The sequence below is a fragment of the Phodopus roborovskii genome, unplaced genomic scaffold, assembly GCF_943737965.1.
Source record: "Phodopus roborovskii unplaced genomic scaffold, PHOROB, whole genome shotgun sequence".
NCBI classification, from domain to species: domain Eukaryota; kingdom Metazoa; phylum Chordata; class Mammalia; order Rodentia; family Cricetidae; genus Phodopus; species Phodopus roborovskii.
The window spans coordinates 42,796,297-42,811,620 of NW_026126433.1; the positions used below are offsets into that span (position 1 = coordinate 42,796,297).

The 15,324-nt window shown below is 41.3% G+C and overlaps 1 protein-coding gene across 6 annotated transcripts in view; it reads left to right on the top strand.

The window, feature by feature from the left end:
- Dcaf8 (DDB1 and CUL4 associated factor 8) overlaps positions 1-14,756 on the top strand; it is a 43,650-nt gene extending 28,894 nt beyond the window's left edge. For all 6 annotated transcript variants that reach the window (XM_051186305.1, XM_051186308.1, XM_051186303.1 and 3 more), the window contains 8 exons: positions 3,462-3,572; positions 6,062-6,134; positions 6,619-6,676; positions 7,187-7,294; positions 8,493-8,623; positions 12,369-12,488; positions 12,923-13,039; positions 13,708-14,756. In XM_051186305.1, the coding sequence (XP_051042262.1) occupies positions 3,462-3,572; positions 6,062-6,134; positions 6,619-6,676; positions 7,187-7,294; positions 8,493-8,623; positions 12,369-12,488; positions 12,923-13,039; positions 13,708-13,824 (835 nt within the window). In that variant the 3' untranslated portion in view covers positions 13,825-14,756. The remainder of the gene's footprint in view (positions 1-3,461; positions 3,573-6,061; positions 6,135-6,618; positions 6,677-7,186; positions 7,295-8,492; positions 8,624-12,368; positions 12,489-12,922; positions 13,040-13,707) is intronic.
- The last annotated feature ends 568 nt before the right edge of the window (positions 14,757-15,324 follow it).

The following is a 15,324-nucleotide window of genomic DNA, read 5'->3' on the forward strand; positions in this document are numbered from 1 at the left end:
GCAGTTATGCTTCACTTTCAAGAAAAACCCTAAACCATTTTAAATGCAATATCTGTAGGTCTTTGAAAGGTTTGAAGAATGCCTAGTCATCTCAAATACATCTATATATATCTAGAATCTAACTAACTTAACTCTAAGTTTTGACTATCATAGGTAACTATCTATAATAATCTGTGCTAAATTATACGTTACATTTCTAAATGAGCTACATAAACACAATACCTAAACAAGAGGACAAATATACATATCATAAAATTGACCTTAAATTGTATCAATAAAAGAAAATCTATTCCAAAACAAAGTATTCATATCTATACCATAATCCCCTTTTTACCTTTAAAGATCTCTGCTCTTTTGCTTGGTTGTGATCATTAATCATTTATAACCAACCCCATTTAAATGAAAACATTTAATTAATTAAATGAAAACAAACATTTATAGACAGTATTTGCGAATTTGGGTGTTCTTTCCAAACTGCTTCCTGCTGGTAGAGGGCGCTGTCATGGGGGATCCTAAGAAGACGCAGAAATCCTGGCTGTAGGCTGCAAGGCTGCCTTGTCCCAACTGTTCTGAATGTTGGATCACCTGAAATGCTGTTTCAGGGGGTCTGGCTTGATCAAACCATGTTAGTCTGGAAGGAATCCACAGCTTTTCATTTTCTGTGGAAACAAAAATAGAAATCCTTTTCCCCAGTAACCTGTCCTTGGATTTTGGAGTCAAAGCATTTTTAAAATATATAAATTGAATTAAATCCTGCAGCATTTCTTTTACCAGTTGTTGCTATTTCCTCGGCAGTCAAACAATTTAAAGATAACAGAACAGCATATAGTATCCAAAGTTTCTCTGTGCTTTCTACTTCTATTTTTTTTTTTTTTTTTTTTTTTTTTATATTTTGAGACAGGGTTTCTCTATGTAACTTTTATCAGTCCTGGAATTAACTCTGTATACCAGGTTTATTTTGAAATCACATAGATATGCTTGCCTCTGCCTCCCGAGTGCTGGAATTTAAGGCATGTGCCATCACACCACGCTACTCTTTGTCTTTTTAAAACCATTTTATTATGTTTTTCTCCCAAGCCTATGTATATTTTAAAACACACTGTAAATCTTTAGAGGTTTTTCTTAATTTGAATCTATCATTATTGTAATCTTTATCTTTTTCTGTCCACAAGTCTTTTATCTGGTAAACAACATTGCTAAAATGAAAGCCACAGCTGTATTAGCCGCGGTCTATCCAAGATGGCAGTGGGTATCTTTACGGCCAGAATTGAGAGCTGTGCTCACTGCCTTGGTCTACGCTGCCATCCAGCAGCATGTTGCCAGCTTGGAGATGTGGTCACTGCCATTGCTAGCTTTCATACACATAGTTCATTTGTTAGCAGAGCTCTTTAAAAGCCTTGAGGGTTTTTTGCCGCTTATGCTGAGTCAGGAAATCTCCCTTAAAGGAGCTGCACAAATCTCTGCTGAATCTAGCAAAACAGTCCAACTGAGAAAAGTGCTGCTACCAATAACCCTTGCTTATCTCTGCTCTTTTGCTTCTAAAACCCTTTTTTAAGCTTTTTTTAAGTTTTAAGTGGAAGTTCTTATTAGCCACATTGAAGGCGCCATTATGTTGAGTAGTTTTTTTCCCTGCAAGCTTGGTTCCACCACCATGCCAACCCCAAATAACACACAGAGACCCTGTATTAGATTATAATTCTGTTGGCCAGTTACTAGTTTCTTATCTGCTTATCTGTCTTAATTATTAACCCATTTCTATTAATCTAAGTACTTCCACGTGGCCTCATCTTACTGGAGAGAGGGGCTGGCATTCTGCTCTTTCTGTCTTCCATCTTCCACCTCCTCCCTACTACTTCCTCTCTCCTAGTCTCCTAGTCCCACCTATCTTGCTTTCCCATTGGCCAACACTGCTTTATTCATTAACCAATAAGAGAAACATATTTACAGAATGACATCTCCCATTAGCAGCCAGTGTTTTTTGCCAACTGAGCCATCTCACCAGCTCAGGTTCCTTTTAATAGTTTAACATCTTTTCTGTAAGCTTAGTAAATCTGCATGATACCATGTTTGATAAATTGACACCTAGATTTGGGGAAAGTTCTGTACAACTACTCCTAACGTGAGGTAAATTATGGCTGGTTAACTACATTCTTGTAACCAAGGGGTTCTCTTAGGACCCCTTGACATGACGATCATCCGAAGGATCATACTTCTGTGTTTTCAGTTTTACATATAGCTATCTTCATAAAACCATTCTTTGCTAATTTGTTGTTTTAATCTTAAATTACATTTATTGTGTGTATACATGCACAATGCACACAGGCAGGTTAGAGGTCAGTTTGAGGGACTTGGTTCTCTTCTTCCACCATTGGGTCCTGAAGATCACTCAGGTTGTCAAGCTTGATGGCAAGCGCCGTTACCCACTGAGCCATCTTGCGAGATGTGCTCACTGAATTTGGAGCTCACCAGTTTGGCAAGACTAACTGGCCAACAAGCTTTGGGGATCACTCGTTGTCTGCCTCACCAGCACTGGGGTTAGAGCCTTTCCTGTGGGAGCTCTGGCTCTAACTCAGTACGGCAGACACTTCACTGGCTGGTCCATCTCTCCAATCCCAAAGCTGCGTTTTCAGTGACTTTTTTATTTTTCCATAAAAACTGGGAGACAGACTTTGATGTCTAGAGCTTCTTAGCTTCTTGTTGCTGTGATTCTTGCAGCAAGCCCTTTATCTCCAGGTGTTTTGTATCACGTTAACTAAGGCAATAGACTCATTCACATGTTCTTATACTTAATTTTGTAAATTTACTTTATTATTTATGTGGATGGGTATTTTGCCTGCACATGTCTGTGGACTGTGTGTAAACCTGGTATCCACGAAGACCAGAAAAAGGCATTGGATCCCCTAGAACTGGAACCCACGTGGATGTTCAGACTCAGGTCCTCTGGAAGGGCAGACAGTGCTCTTAACCACTGAGCCATCTCCTTATATTTTTTTATTATCTCATATATTTATCCTACAAAATGATGGCTTCATTATCACATGTTTAAGTACATAGAATATGGTTTGAGCATAGTTACCTCTAGGTTCTTCTCTTACCCTTTAAAAAGCATCTTCCTTTCCCTCATATTTCTTCCTTTTTAAAAGACAAGGTCTCTTAACCAGGCTGAAGATGGCTTCAGTCCTGATGTTGCCTCTGTCTGCTGAGGGCTGGGGTTTCCAGGCATGTGCCACCTACCCAGATTATGTGGTGCTGAGAGTGGAAGCCATGGCTGTGCACTGGCTGAGAAATCACGATTTTTCTGTCTCTACCTTCTGAGTGCTACAATGACAGACATGCCACAATGGCAGCCTTTTCTTTTTCTTTGTTGAGTGCTGGGGTTACAGATCTGAGCTACCTATCATGCTGAGCTCCATCTGGGTCTTTTGGACAATGTAACTGTATGCTTTTTCTACTCTTTGAAGGAAGCTGGTGGTGACAAAAGAGAAGGAGAAGAAAGTGGGGCTGTACACAATCTATGTGAACCCTGCCAATACCCACCAGTTTGCAGTAGGGGGACGAGACCAGTTTGTAAGGTGAGTTTGTCAGTCCTTTGTATCTTTGAGAGTTTGAGACTTGGGGTATATTGTATATTGTTAGATACTCCCCAGTGCAATGTTAGCGAATTGTAGAAATTCACTAACTACCATGTTGAACTTTTTACCCTTTTAGAAATGCTTAAGCCCCTTCTGAGACATTCTGTTCCCTATGACAACAATCTGAAGAGCTTCATATTATGTGGATTATCACTTTTTAAAATGAATATATTTTATTTGTATGGTTGTTGTGTATAACTGGGCACTGTTCATGAGTGGTGCCTGAGGAAGCCAGAGGAAAACTTCGAATATTCTTGGACTGGAGTTAGAGATTGTTGTTGGGCATGGTGTTGGTGCTGATCATTGACCCTGATCCTCTTAACCACTATGCCATCATTTCAGCCCTGGGATTATCACATTTTAAAGAAGATTGATAAATTTGCCCCGCATAGTGGTTTAAGACATAAATCCATATGTGGTTTTCACTATTTTTCTATGTAGATGAACATTGTACTAGCAATCTTTTCAAATAATTTTTATATTTGATTTTTGTATTATCTGTGTTAGTATGATGTGTATATGAGGTGTGTATGCCATAGTGCATGTTTAGCATTCGTGTAGAAATCATAGGACAACTCTGTGGATTCATTCAATCCTTTACACTTGTTTGGAAATCAAACTATCAGACTCAAGTTGTGAGGATTGCATCATTGAGCAGGAAGTGTGCTTACCCAGTTAATCATCTTGACAGCTCTGCACTAATCATGTTGAGCATTGGTTAGATTTAGAAAAATTTGGCTTTGGAACACTCTGTAACTGAGGATTTTTGTTTCTGTTGTCCTGGACAACTTTTCTTTATTTGTAGTAATATCTTTCTTTGTTACTGTGAACATCTGTTTTTAACACTGGCTATTGAGACACATCCTAAGGGAAAACAGACATCATGCTTTCAATCCCCATTGTACCAGTTGTTTTCCTTCCGACCCTTATTCCCTAGCTAGCCATCTGCTGTATTTAACTACATTTCTTTGGGATTGTCAGTTTGAAAAAGGAGGGATAGCATAATTAGAAAAATGGTGTTTTGTTTTTCTGTTCTGCTGGTAGTTGAAAAGTGACTTCTTTTGGAATGAAAGCACATTTTAAAAACTATTTTGAAATTACTTGTATTAATTAGAATTGTGAGGTAAATTTTCAGAAAAATCTATTATTTACTTTGTTTAAGAGTTCTGGATAATGTGTTAAGGACAGTATCATTAGCAGATTGAGGAGTAGGGATAGGTTTGAAAGACTTTAGTTTTGGGAGAAAACAGTTTCCTTTTGGACAACCTATTATAACATCTAAATGTTAAGTAGATGTTGTAGATGTTAAGTCTAGAACTCAGAGTAAGAGACACAGATTTAAAACATTTCTAGATGTAGGGAGCTAGTGATAGTCAAAGAATTTCCTCATCAAAAAAGAGTACAGTCATTTCCCCTAATCTATAAAGGACATATTCCTGGTGTTAGCTTTGAACTTCTGGATAGTAATAAACTCTAAAGGTGCTGGGCTTTGTTATTAAAACTAGTGAATTTTTTTTTTCCTGGACTTTTTTTATTCAACATTTTGAGTAGTCGTTTACAGGTAACTTCAGGAGATTGGTGGTTTGGGGATCATTTTTTGTGGCCCATGAGAGGGAGAACTAGCCAAATAAAAGTTCAAGGAAGGAGGGATAGGGAAATGGCTCAGCAGTTTATGAAGGCTTACTGTTCTTTCAGAGGCTCTGGGTTCAGTTTCTCGCACCCACATGGCAGCTCACAACCATCTGTAAGTCCAGTTCTCTGGTGTCTGGCACCCTATCCTGTCCTTGCAACACTACACTCATAACTGTGATGCATATACATACATGCAGTCAAAACACTCAGTATACATGAATAAAAATAAATCTTAAAAAAATTCAAAGGACTTAAGACCTACTTACATAAAATATGACCTCTGCCCAAATAAATGCTTTGGGATAAGTAAGAAACATATAAAAGGTGTGATAATTAATTGCTTCAGTGAAAATAAATCATAAATGGGGCTCGAGAGATGTATAGTTTAATTCATAAAATGTGAGATGAGATGTACTTACTTGCATTCCCAGTACTGGAGAGGCAGAGACAAAGATTCCTGGGGCTTGCTTGCCAGCTGGTCTAGTATAATTGGTGAGCTTCAGGATAATGAGAAACCCTGTTGTAAAGGATTTGGATGGTGTTCCAAAGAATGACACTCAAGGTTCTCCTTTTGGCTTGCACATACATGAAACTTATCACCACTAAAATAAACAGTAAGTGAACTGCTTGTTGAGAATATCTGGATAAGGCAGAGTTTGGAGATTGATTAGAGAAGGGAACACCTTTCCTGAAGAGAACAAAGCAAAAGCTTGGTTAGGAAAGAGCCTGTGTCTTACAACTCTGCAAGGGATCACTTTTTTTAAGTTTTGACGCTTTGATTGCATCTTTCATTAAAGGATTTATGACCAGAGGAAAATTGATGAGAATGAGAACAATGGAGTACTGAAGAAGTTCTGTCCTCATCACTTGGTAAGATTCGTGAAGGACCAGTGGCTCCTGGCTTTCTTGATTTCATCCTGAGCTGCCTCCAAACTTTTTGGCCTAATGTGGAGAGTTTGGAATTTGAAGTCAGACAGATTTTAACCCTGGTTTTCTCACTTACAAGCTTTATGACTTGAGGCAGCCATTTGACCTTTTCTAGCCTTGGTGATCTCAACAGCAAAATGGAGATCAGCACCATTATGTTGGCCTATTGAGATAATGCATCTGAAATGGCTAGCACACAGCAGAGAACCAAGAGAGGGCCTCACTAAGACTCTGCTTCTTGAGGTGGACACGTTTCCTCAGTTATATAACTCACTCTCACCCCTCCTCCTGCATCTTTCTGTTTATCTCTTATCTGTCTCTGGAAAAAAGATACACAGGGAAGTTTCTAGAAAAACCTGTTCCTGAAGTTGATATAACAAACGGGGTGGGGGTGGGGGCATCAGTCAGTATCTGCTCCTTATTGCAGGTGAACAGTGAGTCCAAAGCAAACATCACCTGTCTTGTGTACAGCCACGACGGCACAGGTACGTGAGCAGGGCCCAGCTCCTAGGCTGGCATGTCCCCTCTGTCTAGGCAGCTGCTGAGCCAGTGAGGCATGTGCCCTCCAGGGTTCACCACTGTACAGTAGCTCCAAGTGGAGCAGCTGGCAATAGTTACTGATGGTAAGCATGTAGTGGGAGGATATAGCAGATGGCCCTTGGAAATGCTTCAGCTGACACTTCACGGACTTGTCCTGAAGCCTAAGCTACTGTAAGCCTAAGCATCTGCTGCCTTTGATGACTTAGTAAGTTAGAGGCTTCGATCTCCTGAGTGTTCTACTGCCCCTGGGCTGGTAATGTGTTCATCATAGATCCTATGTGACCTTACTTGCCTGCTGTTCCAAACTTAAGTAAGATGGGTACTTTATCTGGGTGCTAAGAGGATTCACTACCAGCAATAAGTCCCATCCTAGACAACCCCCCCATCCGTCCTAATCTTCTGGTCTCTGCATTTTTCAGCCTTTGCCTTCACTGCTGTGTTCTTGTTCTTGGCAGAGCTCCTGGCCAGTTACAATGATGAAGACATTTACCTTTTCAACTCTTCTCACAGTGATGGGGCCCAGTATATTAAGAGATATAAAGGTCATAGAAATAATGCTACAGGTGAGTCTGCCCTTTTTGGCTTTGTGACTCAAGTCACATTGAAAACCTACATTACCTTATTCCCATTGTGTAGGAGGCAACTACCTGAGGAGTAGGCTGCCTGTGTCTACTAGGGCAGTGTGAGATTATGCCTAGTCGGGCTGGAATTTTCTTTTTTCCAGTGTGATACAGGGAGGGCTCATTAGCATCTTCTCTGCAGTGATGTTGCATGAAGCTAGACTTTACTTTCTGTGATTTCAGGTACTGTAGAGTAGGCACAAAGGTCCTTCTGTAAAGTTAGGAAAAACTGAATTACATATATGTATAAGGTGGTATTGTCAGAGGGAGAGATGGGAATGATTCCTTTGAATGAATAAAGCAAAGTAGGGGATAATGGTGGTATCTAGTCCAAGTTTTCAGTGGAGTCTGGCTTTTAGTTCTATATCTGTGGTTCCTAAACACTGGAGCTCACTGGACTCACCTCAGTCCTTTAATAAGAGCAGTGATGCCCATCTCCCCCACACATTGGATATAATTGGAGCCTTGGGCTTTTTTAAAGTGTTCTGACAGGTCTAATGTAGAGAAGGTAGAGAATTACTGCACTTGGTTGGTGCCACTCCTCTCAGCTGTGTGTCATCTCTTGACTGGTAAGAAGGAAAGAGGGCAGAGTTCTGTGTTTGAATTTCATTATGTGGGCAAGCAAAAGGCTTAAAGTGTCGGTATTGTGGCTGGTATGTGGAACAAGTTCTGATAGTGGGGTTCCTGTCTTTTACAAATGGTAAAGATTTGAGCCTTTTTTACTGGGTTCTGCCAGTGATGCTTCTCATAGGTGACTGTGCCATCTACCTTTGTTAGTCACAGGCCAACTGGGCACCACTAAAACATACATAAACCAAGAACAATCCTAGGGCCTAAGATGGACAGAGTTGAAATGAATCTGGTTAGGACAGATAGGGCATTAGTTTGAAGCAGACTGTCGCCCAAGATAGTAAACTCCTGATAGAGCTCTTCAGGAGAATGTAAATAGTCTCTGGGACTGGTGTGGTTCTTATTATAATTATCTATCACATACATAATCTCTTGATTTGTAGGAATGAAAAGAATAATTTGGCATCCAGCCGACTCAGAGTTTGTGAATTACTAAATTCTTGGTGAGGTAAAAAAAATACAGGCCAGGTGCCAATCCTTATGTGGTTTCTTCCCTCATTTATCCTTTCAGTAAAAGGTGTCAATTTCTATGGCCCCAAGAGTGAGTTTGTGGTGAGCGGTAGTGACTGCGGGCATATCTTTCTCTGGGAGAAGTCATCTTGCCAAATCATTCAGTTCATGGAGGGGGACAAAGGAGGTGTGGTGAGTATGGTGTGCTGGACTGGGTGGCTCCTAGTTTCTTAGGTCAGTAAGGTAGGTCTTAAGTGGGCCACTGATTTTACAGTTCCATCCAGCTAAATTAAAGGTATTATGCCTTAAGGGTTGCTGAGGTTTTGGTAGAATGCTGTCTTCTATTCCTTTCTTCTGCCCTTACAAGGTATAGTTTATTGAAAAGAATAAATCTCTTAGGCATGGGCTTTTTCCAAACAAGAAACCTTCCTATACAATGTCAAAAAAAGATAACCTCTTGCATTGGCTCTAAGTAAGCCAAGCAGGACCTTGACTGATTCCTGCCTGGATCAGCAGAGAAAAGCTAGAAGCACATTTATTTTTCTTTTACTGATTTTAGAAGAAACATTTTTTTGAATATTTGGAGAAATAATTATGGTTTGTAACTTATGTAACATGGTATTCAATACTGAATTTATTTGATATACTATTTAGAAGAATATCCTTGTACTTATCAGATGTACCCTGTATTTAGGGATAAAGTGCCATGGCTATTGTCAAATGGATACAAATACACATAATGTAATAAAATACATTGAAAAGAACAGCCGAACAGCCTGTTCAGATAATATGCTTATATCATTGTCTGCCTGTCCTTTGAGTTTTGCAAGCATCCTCTATGTTAGTGGATCAAGAAAGAAACATGAAAATCAAGTTAGAAAATGAAGAATGGTCAATCATGATGTATTTATTTAGCTTACCATATTTTTTTTCTTTCCTTTTTTAAGAACCAGCATTAGGAAAGAGTTAAATAGCTTTCTACAGCAAGGTTTTTGAGCCACTGAAGAAAGGAAAGAGACAGTTTGAAAGATTACACTTTACTAATTACCCAAGATGCTTTGGCTACCTACATCTTGTAAGGCATGATTAGAACTGCTTTGACTCTCATCCTTTTCATTTTCCTGAGCTTCGGGGAACTCAGACACCAGCTGTGACTTGATAATGCTTGCCAGAGAGTGGCTTTAGAGTTGAAGGTGCCTCTTTGGCATCCGGATCCCATGCCCTCTTCCTGTTTTCTTGGTCTGCTTATGAGGCTATTTTGTATCTTATTCTGGTTTCCTTTAAATCTTTTGGACCTAGGGCGTCTGTAGCCTGAATGTAAGAGGAGAGGAATCTTTTAAGTTCTAGATGTGTCTTCCTCTTCTCTACTTGTATTTCCTTTCCTGTGTCACCTGTAGTTAACAAGTTCAGACACCGGAATCTTAAAAGTCTACAGTAGACACATAGTGAGTCAGAAAGGACTAGTGAATCCTTTCTTGATCATAAACTATTATCTTACATTCTGTTGCAGAAAGATGCAGGGATGAATGCCCTCTCCCAGCACTTGTCAGTTCTCTAGAAGCCGTCTGCTTTCAGCTCAGCCACTACAAGGGTTTTTTGATTAATCCAGTGCTCAGGAGAAGTATCTTCTTAGGATGGGTGGACCCCAGGCCAGAGATTAGTGGCTGCCCCCTGAAGAGTTTCTGTAGGGAGTAAGGTTTTTCCTCCCGCCGCCGCGCCAGCCCCAAATAACACACAGAGACTCTGTATATGATGTAATTCTGTTGGGCAGTCACTAGTTTCTTATCGGCTAGCTCTGTGTTAATTATTAACCCATTTCTATGTATTTCCACGTGGTCTTACCAGGTGGTTCTATTCTCTCCAGATTCTCCATCTTGACTCTCCTTCCTACTTCCTCTTTCCTCCTTGTCTCCTAGTCCCTCCTATCTTCCTTTCCTATTGGCCAACAGTGCTTTATTCAGTAACCAGTATGAGAAACATATTTACAGAATCACATCTCCCATCAAGTTTCTTTACTTCTTCTTACCTTTATGTGAGTCAAATGATCCATGTTGTTCTTACCTGGTTCCTTCTGTGATAGTTTTGTTTTTGTTACAACCTTTCAGCAGTAGAGGTCACCAGGTTCCAGCCTAGATGTAGATGTAGAATGTTAGCATCAGCAGGATCTTAGACATTATTGCCCACCTGGCCCAGGTCTCCTAGTTCTTGTTTTGGGATCCTTTCTTTGTTCCCATTCGCAGGGCCAAGAGTGGGAAATGATGTCAAGGAAAAAGTCCTTGGTCTCCCAAGAGCACTTGATGTTTTATATTTCCCCCTCACCCCCCCATCCCCACCCCAAGTCTTGTAAGGCCAGAGTTCTTTCTGTGCTCCATCCAGCATTATTGACAGTAAGTCCTGGCATTCAGACAGGTCTGGTGAGGCTCCCTAGCCCAGAAGCTCTCTGTTGACTCCCCCTGCAGGCTCCAACTCCTGGTATTGTATATAATTTATTCTCTTGTCCTCTTGCCATTGGCCTTAACCTTAGGCTTAAGTTCCAAGGAATTGTCCCTTTAAGTTTTTTTTTTTTTTTATTTTACCCACTTGTTGGAAGCTCAAGAGTACAGGTCTTTAACAAGATTTCATGAGGAAATGGATGAATGAGGTCAGGTTTGCATGTGTAAGTCATCAAGTATCTGTTGATAACATTTTTGTACTCAGGTTTGTTCTCTAGTGCTTTCTCAGGCTCCAAAGTACACAGCCTAAAAGAAACAGCAGTGAGCTTATATGTGAAATTAGAACAGAAGAAAACTGGGCTTCTGTGTTACTCTCAGGTTCAGAGTTAGATTTGGCCATCTGAGCCTGTTTTATTTGTAAATTCAAAGTTAAAGAAAATGAAGTCATCTTTATTCTCTGTGCCTGCCTTTCGTTTTCCTTAGCTGTGGTCTGAGTGTGCAGGCACAGCAGCCAAGGTTGGCCCTGAGAGAGAACTAGAAAAGGCTTTTTGCCAGGGGTTTATTTTCTAGGACTGTAGAGCAGAAGCAAGGCGGGGTGCTTTTCCTATCTGTTCCTCATCTGACTAAAAGCCTAAAAATGTTTTAGTGGCTAGATCTGGGACTGGCTCTTCCGGTGGGGATGGGAACTTCCCTGTCCTGCCCTGCCCTGCCTTGCCCTGCCCCGTTAAGGAAGCTCCTGTTTTCAAGTCAGACAGCAGAGGGCATGGGTGGTTTTAGACAAAAGGAAATTGTCTGAGACCCAATGTCTGCCATCCGTCCACTGTTTTTTCTCCTGTTCCATGAATGAGGGTAGCTGAAATTGATTCAGTGGAGAAACTGCATGACTACATTGTGCTTCCCTGTAGCGGAGTTTACTATGCCCTTAGGGCAGATAGCAGGATGTTGCCCTCTGACAGGGCATTCTTAAGCAGACACAAACCTCCGTTATCCTTAGTTCATTCTCTTCTCAGCGTTGACATCATCCAATTAGTAAACAGCACCGAGTAGGAATAATTATTTTCCATTTTTTGTGGAAGTGCAGGAGCAGCTGCTGATTTCCTAATTTTTACTTATTGTCACTTGATGAAAGCCACTGAGATATTTTTTCTAGTCTTAGGCAAATTGGCGCTTTAGATTTTGGAGTGAATGAGGTCATGAAGTGTATCTATCTTATGAAGCTACAATATGCATGGCCTATCATTCACCTGCTCCTGGGGCTATGTCTAGGGAAGCAGCCTCCCCTCAACTACATATTGGAAATGATAAAAAGGCTGATTTTTTTTTTTTTTTTTTTTTTAAATCTAGTTTGTGTCTCCTCTACTGCCAGAGCTATTTGGTCTAAGCTCAAGTAGGTGATCCTGCTTCAGCCCAGGTCAAAGATAACTATTTGACTCAAGGCCATCATAGTTCTTAAACTCTACACCCATATGCTCCTAAACTTCTGCTTTTTTTCCCTCCCAAACCAGGTAAACTGTCTTGAGCCCCATCCTCACCTACCTGTTTTGGCAACCAGTGGCCTGGACCATGATGTGAAGATCTGGGCACCCACAGCTGAAGCTTCCACTGAGCTCACAGGGTTAAAGGATGTAAGTGACTGGCTGAAAGCATTCACTTGTAGAAACAAATGGGTGTAATAGTTGCCTTTATGTTAAAGTGTTCTTTCACAGTGACCAACAATGGGCATCCTTTCCTAATCTAATCTTGCTCAACATTAGCTTAATGGTATCTGAAGGAATGCTTTATTGGGATGAAAGACATGGTCTGCTTCCCCCACCCCCCCCCCCACAGTGCTGGGGGTTGTAGCCAGGACCTTGCATATACTCTACCACTGAACTACGATCTAGCTAGCCCTTGGTTTTCAGAGACAAGCTTTTAATACCTAGCTCAGGCTGGCCTTGAATTTGTGATCCTCATATCTCTATTTTCCAGTGCTGGGTTATAGTCATATGCAAACACCAGCCTTGTTGATCAAGCCCAGGATTTCTATTCATTACTATCCCTTCTAACTCTTGGGTTCCAGGTGATTAAGAAGAACAAGCGAGAACGGGATGAAGATAGCTTGCATCACACTGACCTGTTTGATAGTCACATGCTTTGGTTCCTTATGCATCACCTGAGACAGAGACGCCATCATCGGGTAAGTTTCAGTTGGAAGTGAGTTCCCAAGGACCACATGCCTTTAAAGAAGGCTAAAAAATTTAATACCACACTTCCTTACTACTTAAAGAGGAATGGAGTGGCTTTGGTTGGGTGTCTCATGCACTGGCCTTTATCCCTAATAGAGCAACTGGTAGAAAGCAGGTCATGTGTGATTGTGTTCTCTGTCACCATATATCCAGAGGGTGGGTTATTGTTACAGTTGCAGTAGCAGGAGGGGGGGGGGTGGGGGAGTAGAGAAGAAATAATAATTACTCTGGATGACCTGTGTTAACTTTCATGCTAACAGAGGTCGGGAGCAGGGGTCAGCAAACAAATTTTTATTGAAAATGCAGCCACACTCATTCTCTGTATTATCTGTGGCTGCTTTCATGGTACAGAGACAGGGCTGAACAATTCTAACAGAGACCATATGCCCACAGAAATTTGCAGTCTGGCCTTCTAAGGAAAATTCTGAGCCAGGTATATTAGTAGGCACGTATATAATTCTAGCTACAGGGGAGGCCAAAATAGGATGAGGACCACTCATCCTAGGTTATTTAAAAGAAAAAAAAAAAAAAAAAATTCTGCTGATCCCTGATCCATTCTAGATTTAACATCTTGTCCTTGATCCAGGGACATTACTAACAAGGATTTCCCATCCTACAGCGCTGGCGAGAACCTGGGGTTGGGGCCACAGATGCGGACTCTGATGAGTCTCCCAGCTCCTCAGACACATCCGACGAGGAGGAGGGCCCTGACCGGGTGCAGTGCATGCCATCCTGAGGCCCCAAACTTAAGAGGGATGGGCTGGGGCTGCCAACCCAATCCTGCCTGGGCAACTCTTTTTGGTCCCAGGCCCTTACATTCATCAGAAATGCACTTTGGACTTTTTGTTTAAATAAAAGAAAGATATCTGAGAAGGACAGACCACAGGAGATTGAACCAGCAGAGAGCCCCTAGGAGTGAGAGACGCCGGTATGAGCTTCCATGGAAAGGTGCAAAGGACTCAGCAGAAATGGGCCTCTCCCTGAAGCCTTTTGTTCAGGGGGTGAGAAACAAAGCCTTTTGTTAGCAGGCTTGGATAGGAAATGGGGCTTATTTTTCTTTAACCTCCCTTGTTTCTTTTGTGGGGGGTGGGGGAAGGACTGACTGTTCAATACCAAGGGGCCAGAGAGGAGGGTGAGAATGCCACTCTTCTTTGGTTTAGGTTTTTCTCCCCCCTTCCCCTCTTTTTTTTTTTTTTTTTTAAAGAAATCTGACAGTTCCTTTATTTTTTTTTTTTTTTTATCCCTGAGCAACCACATCCCAGGACCCTGTTTTTCTGGAAAATCCTTAAGAGTCCCTAACCATCCCAGTACTTTTCCCTTCACTGCACTATTCTCTGTACTTGTCACAGTGTTTTGCACTTGATTACGTATCTTCCACTTTGTCTCTCCATCCTGCCACTCTCTAAATGGGGGTCTGCGATGGAGGCTGTGAAGAAGGGGCTGGGCAAGAGGTGGAAGAGCAGGAAGAAGTTACCTCTGTTTTGTTTTTAATTTTTCGGTGGCAGCAATTTCCCTGTCCCTATCACTGTTAGAGGCCTAATTTTATATCTATAAATATATTAAAAAGCAAGTTAAACTTGGATGTATCAAGTTAAAATTATTGTCGAAAGTTTAAATGCCTATATATTCTCTATGAATACAATGCAATAAAGGGACTTACAGGAAGAATGAGCGAGAGTGATGATGCAGAAGTGACACGTGGGGTCAGTCTGCTGTTTATATATGGCTGTCAGAGCCTGCGGCCTAAACATGGTAGGATATTTAGCTGTGCCCTTCTCTGCCTTGGTGCAGAGGTTTGGAAAAACAGAAAATTCCTTTCAACTTTGCCTCAGGTCTCCTAGTTTCCTTAAGTCTTGTGGGGGATCCCAAGATTTCTCTTCTCTTTGGAGGCTGGCCTGTCTTTAAAACATGACTGGCCTGTGACTTCAGGAAGGGCACACTGCTGCAAACCTTATCCTGGTTCTGCTATGACAGAAAGCACACTCGACCCCTGGCCTTTTAGCTGCTTGATTCTTTAAGCCATTCAACTCCATACCAGCTCCCTTCCTACGGAAAGGATGAAGGGGAAAGTTCCTGGGAATTGAGGGGCAAGCCAGTAATTGGAAGGTTTATTCTGGTGACTGGGTCTTAGACACATGTCTTAACATTGGCCACTGAGCATGAAGTCCCTATTGAATTGTTGCCCTAAATCCTTTTGCTGCTATTTCTTTGCCCCTAGTTTTCACAAGATTCAATC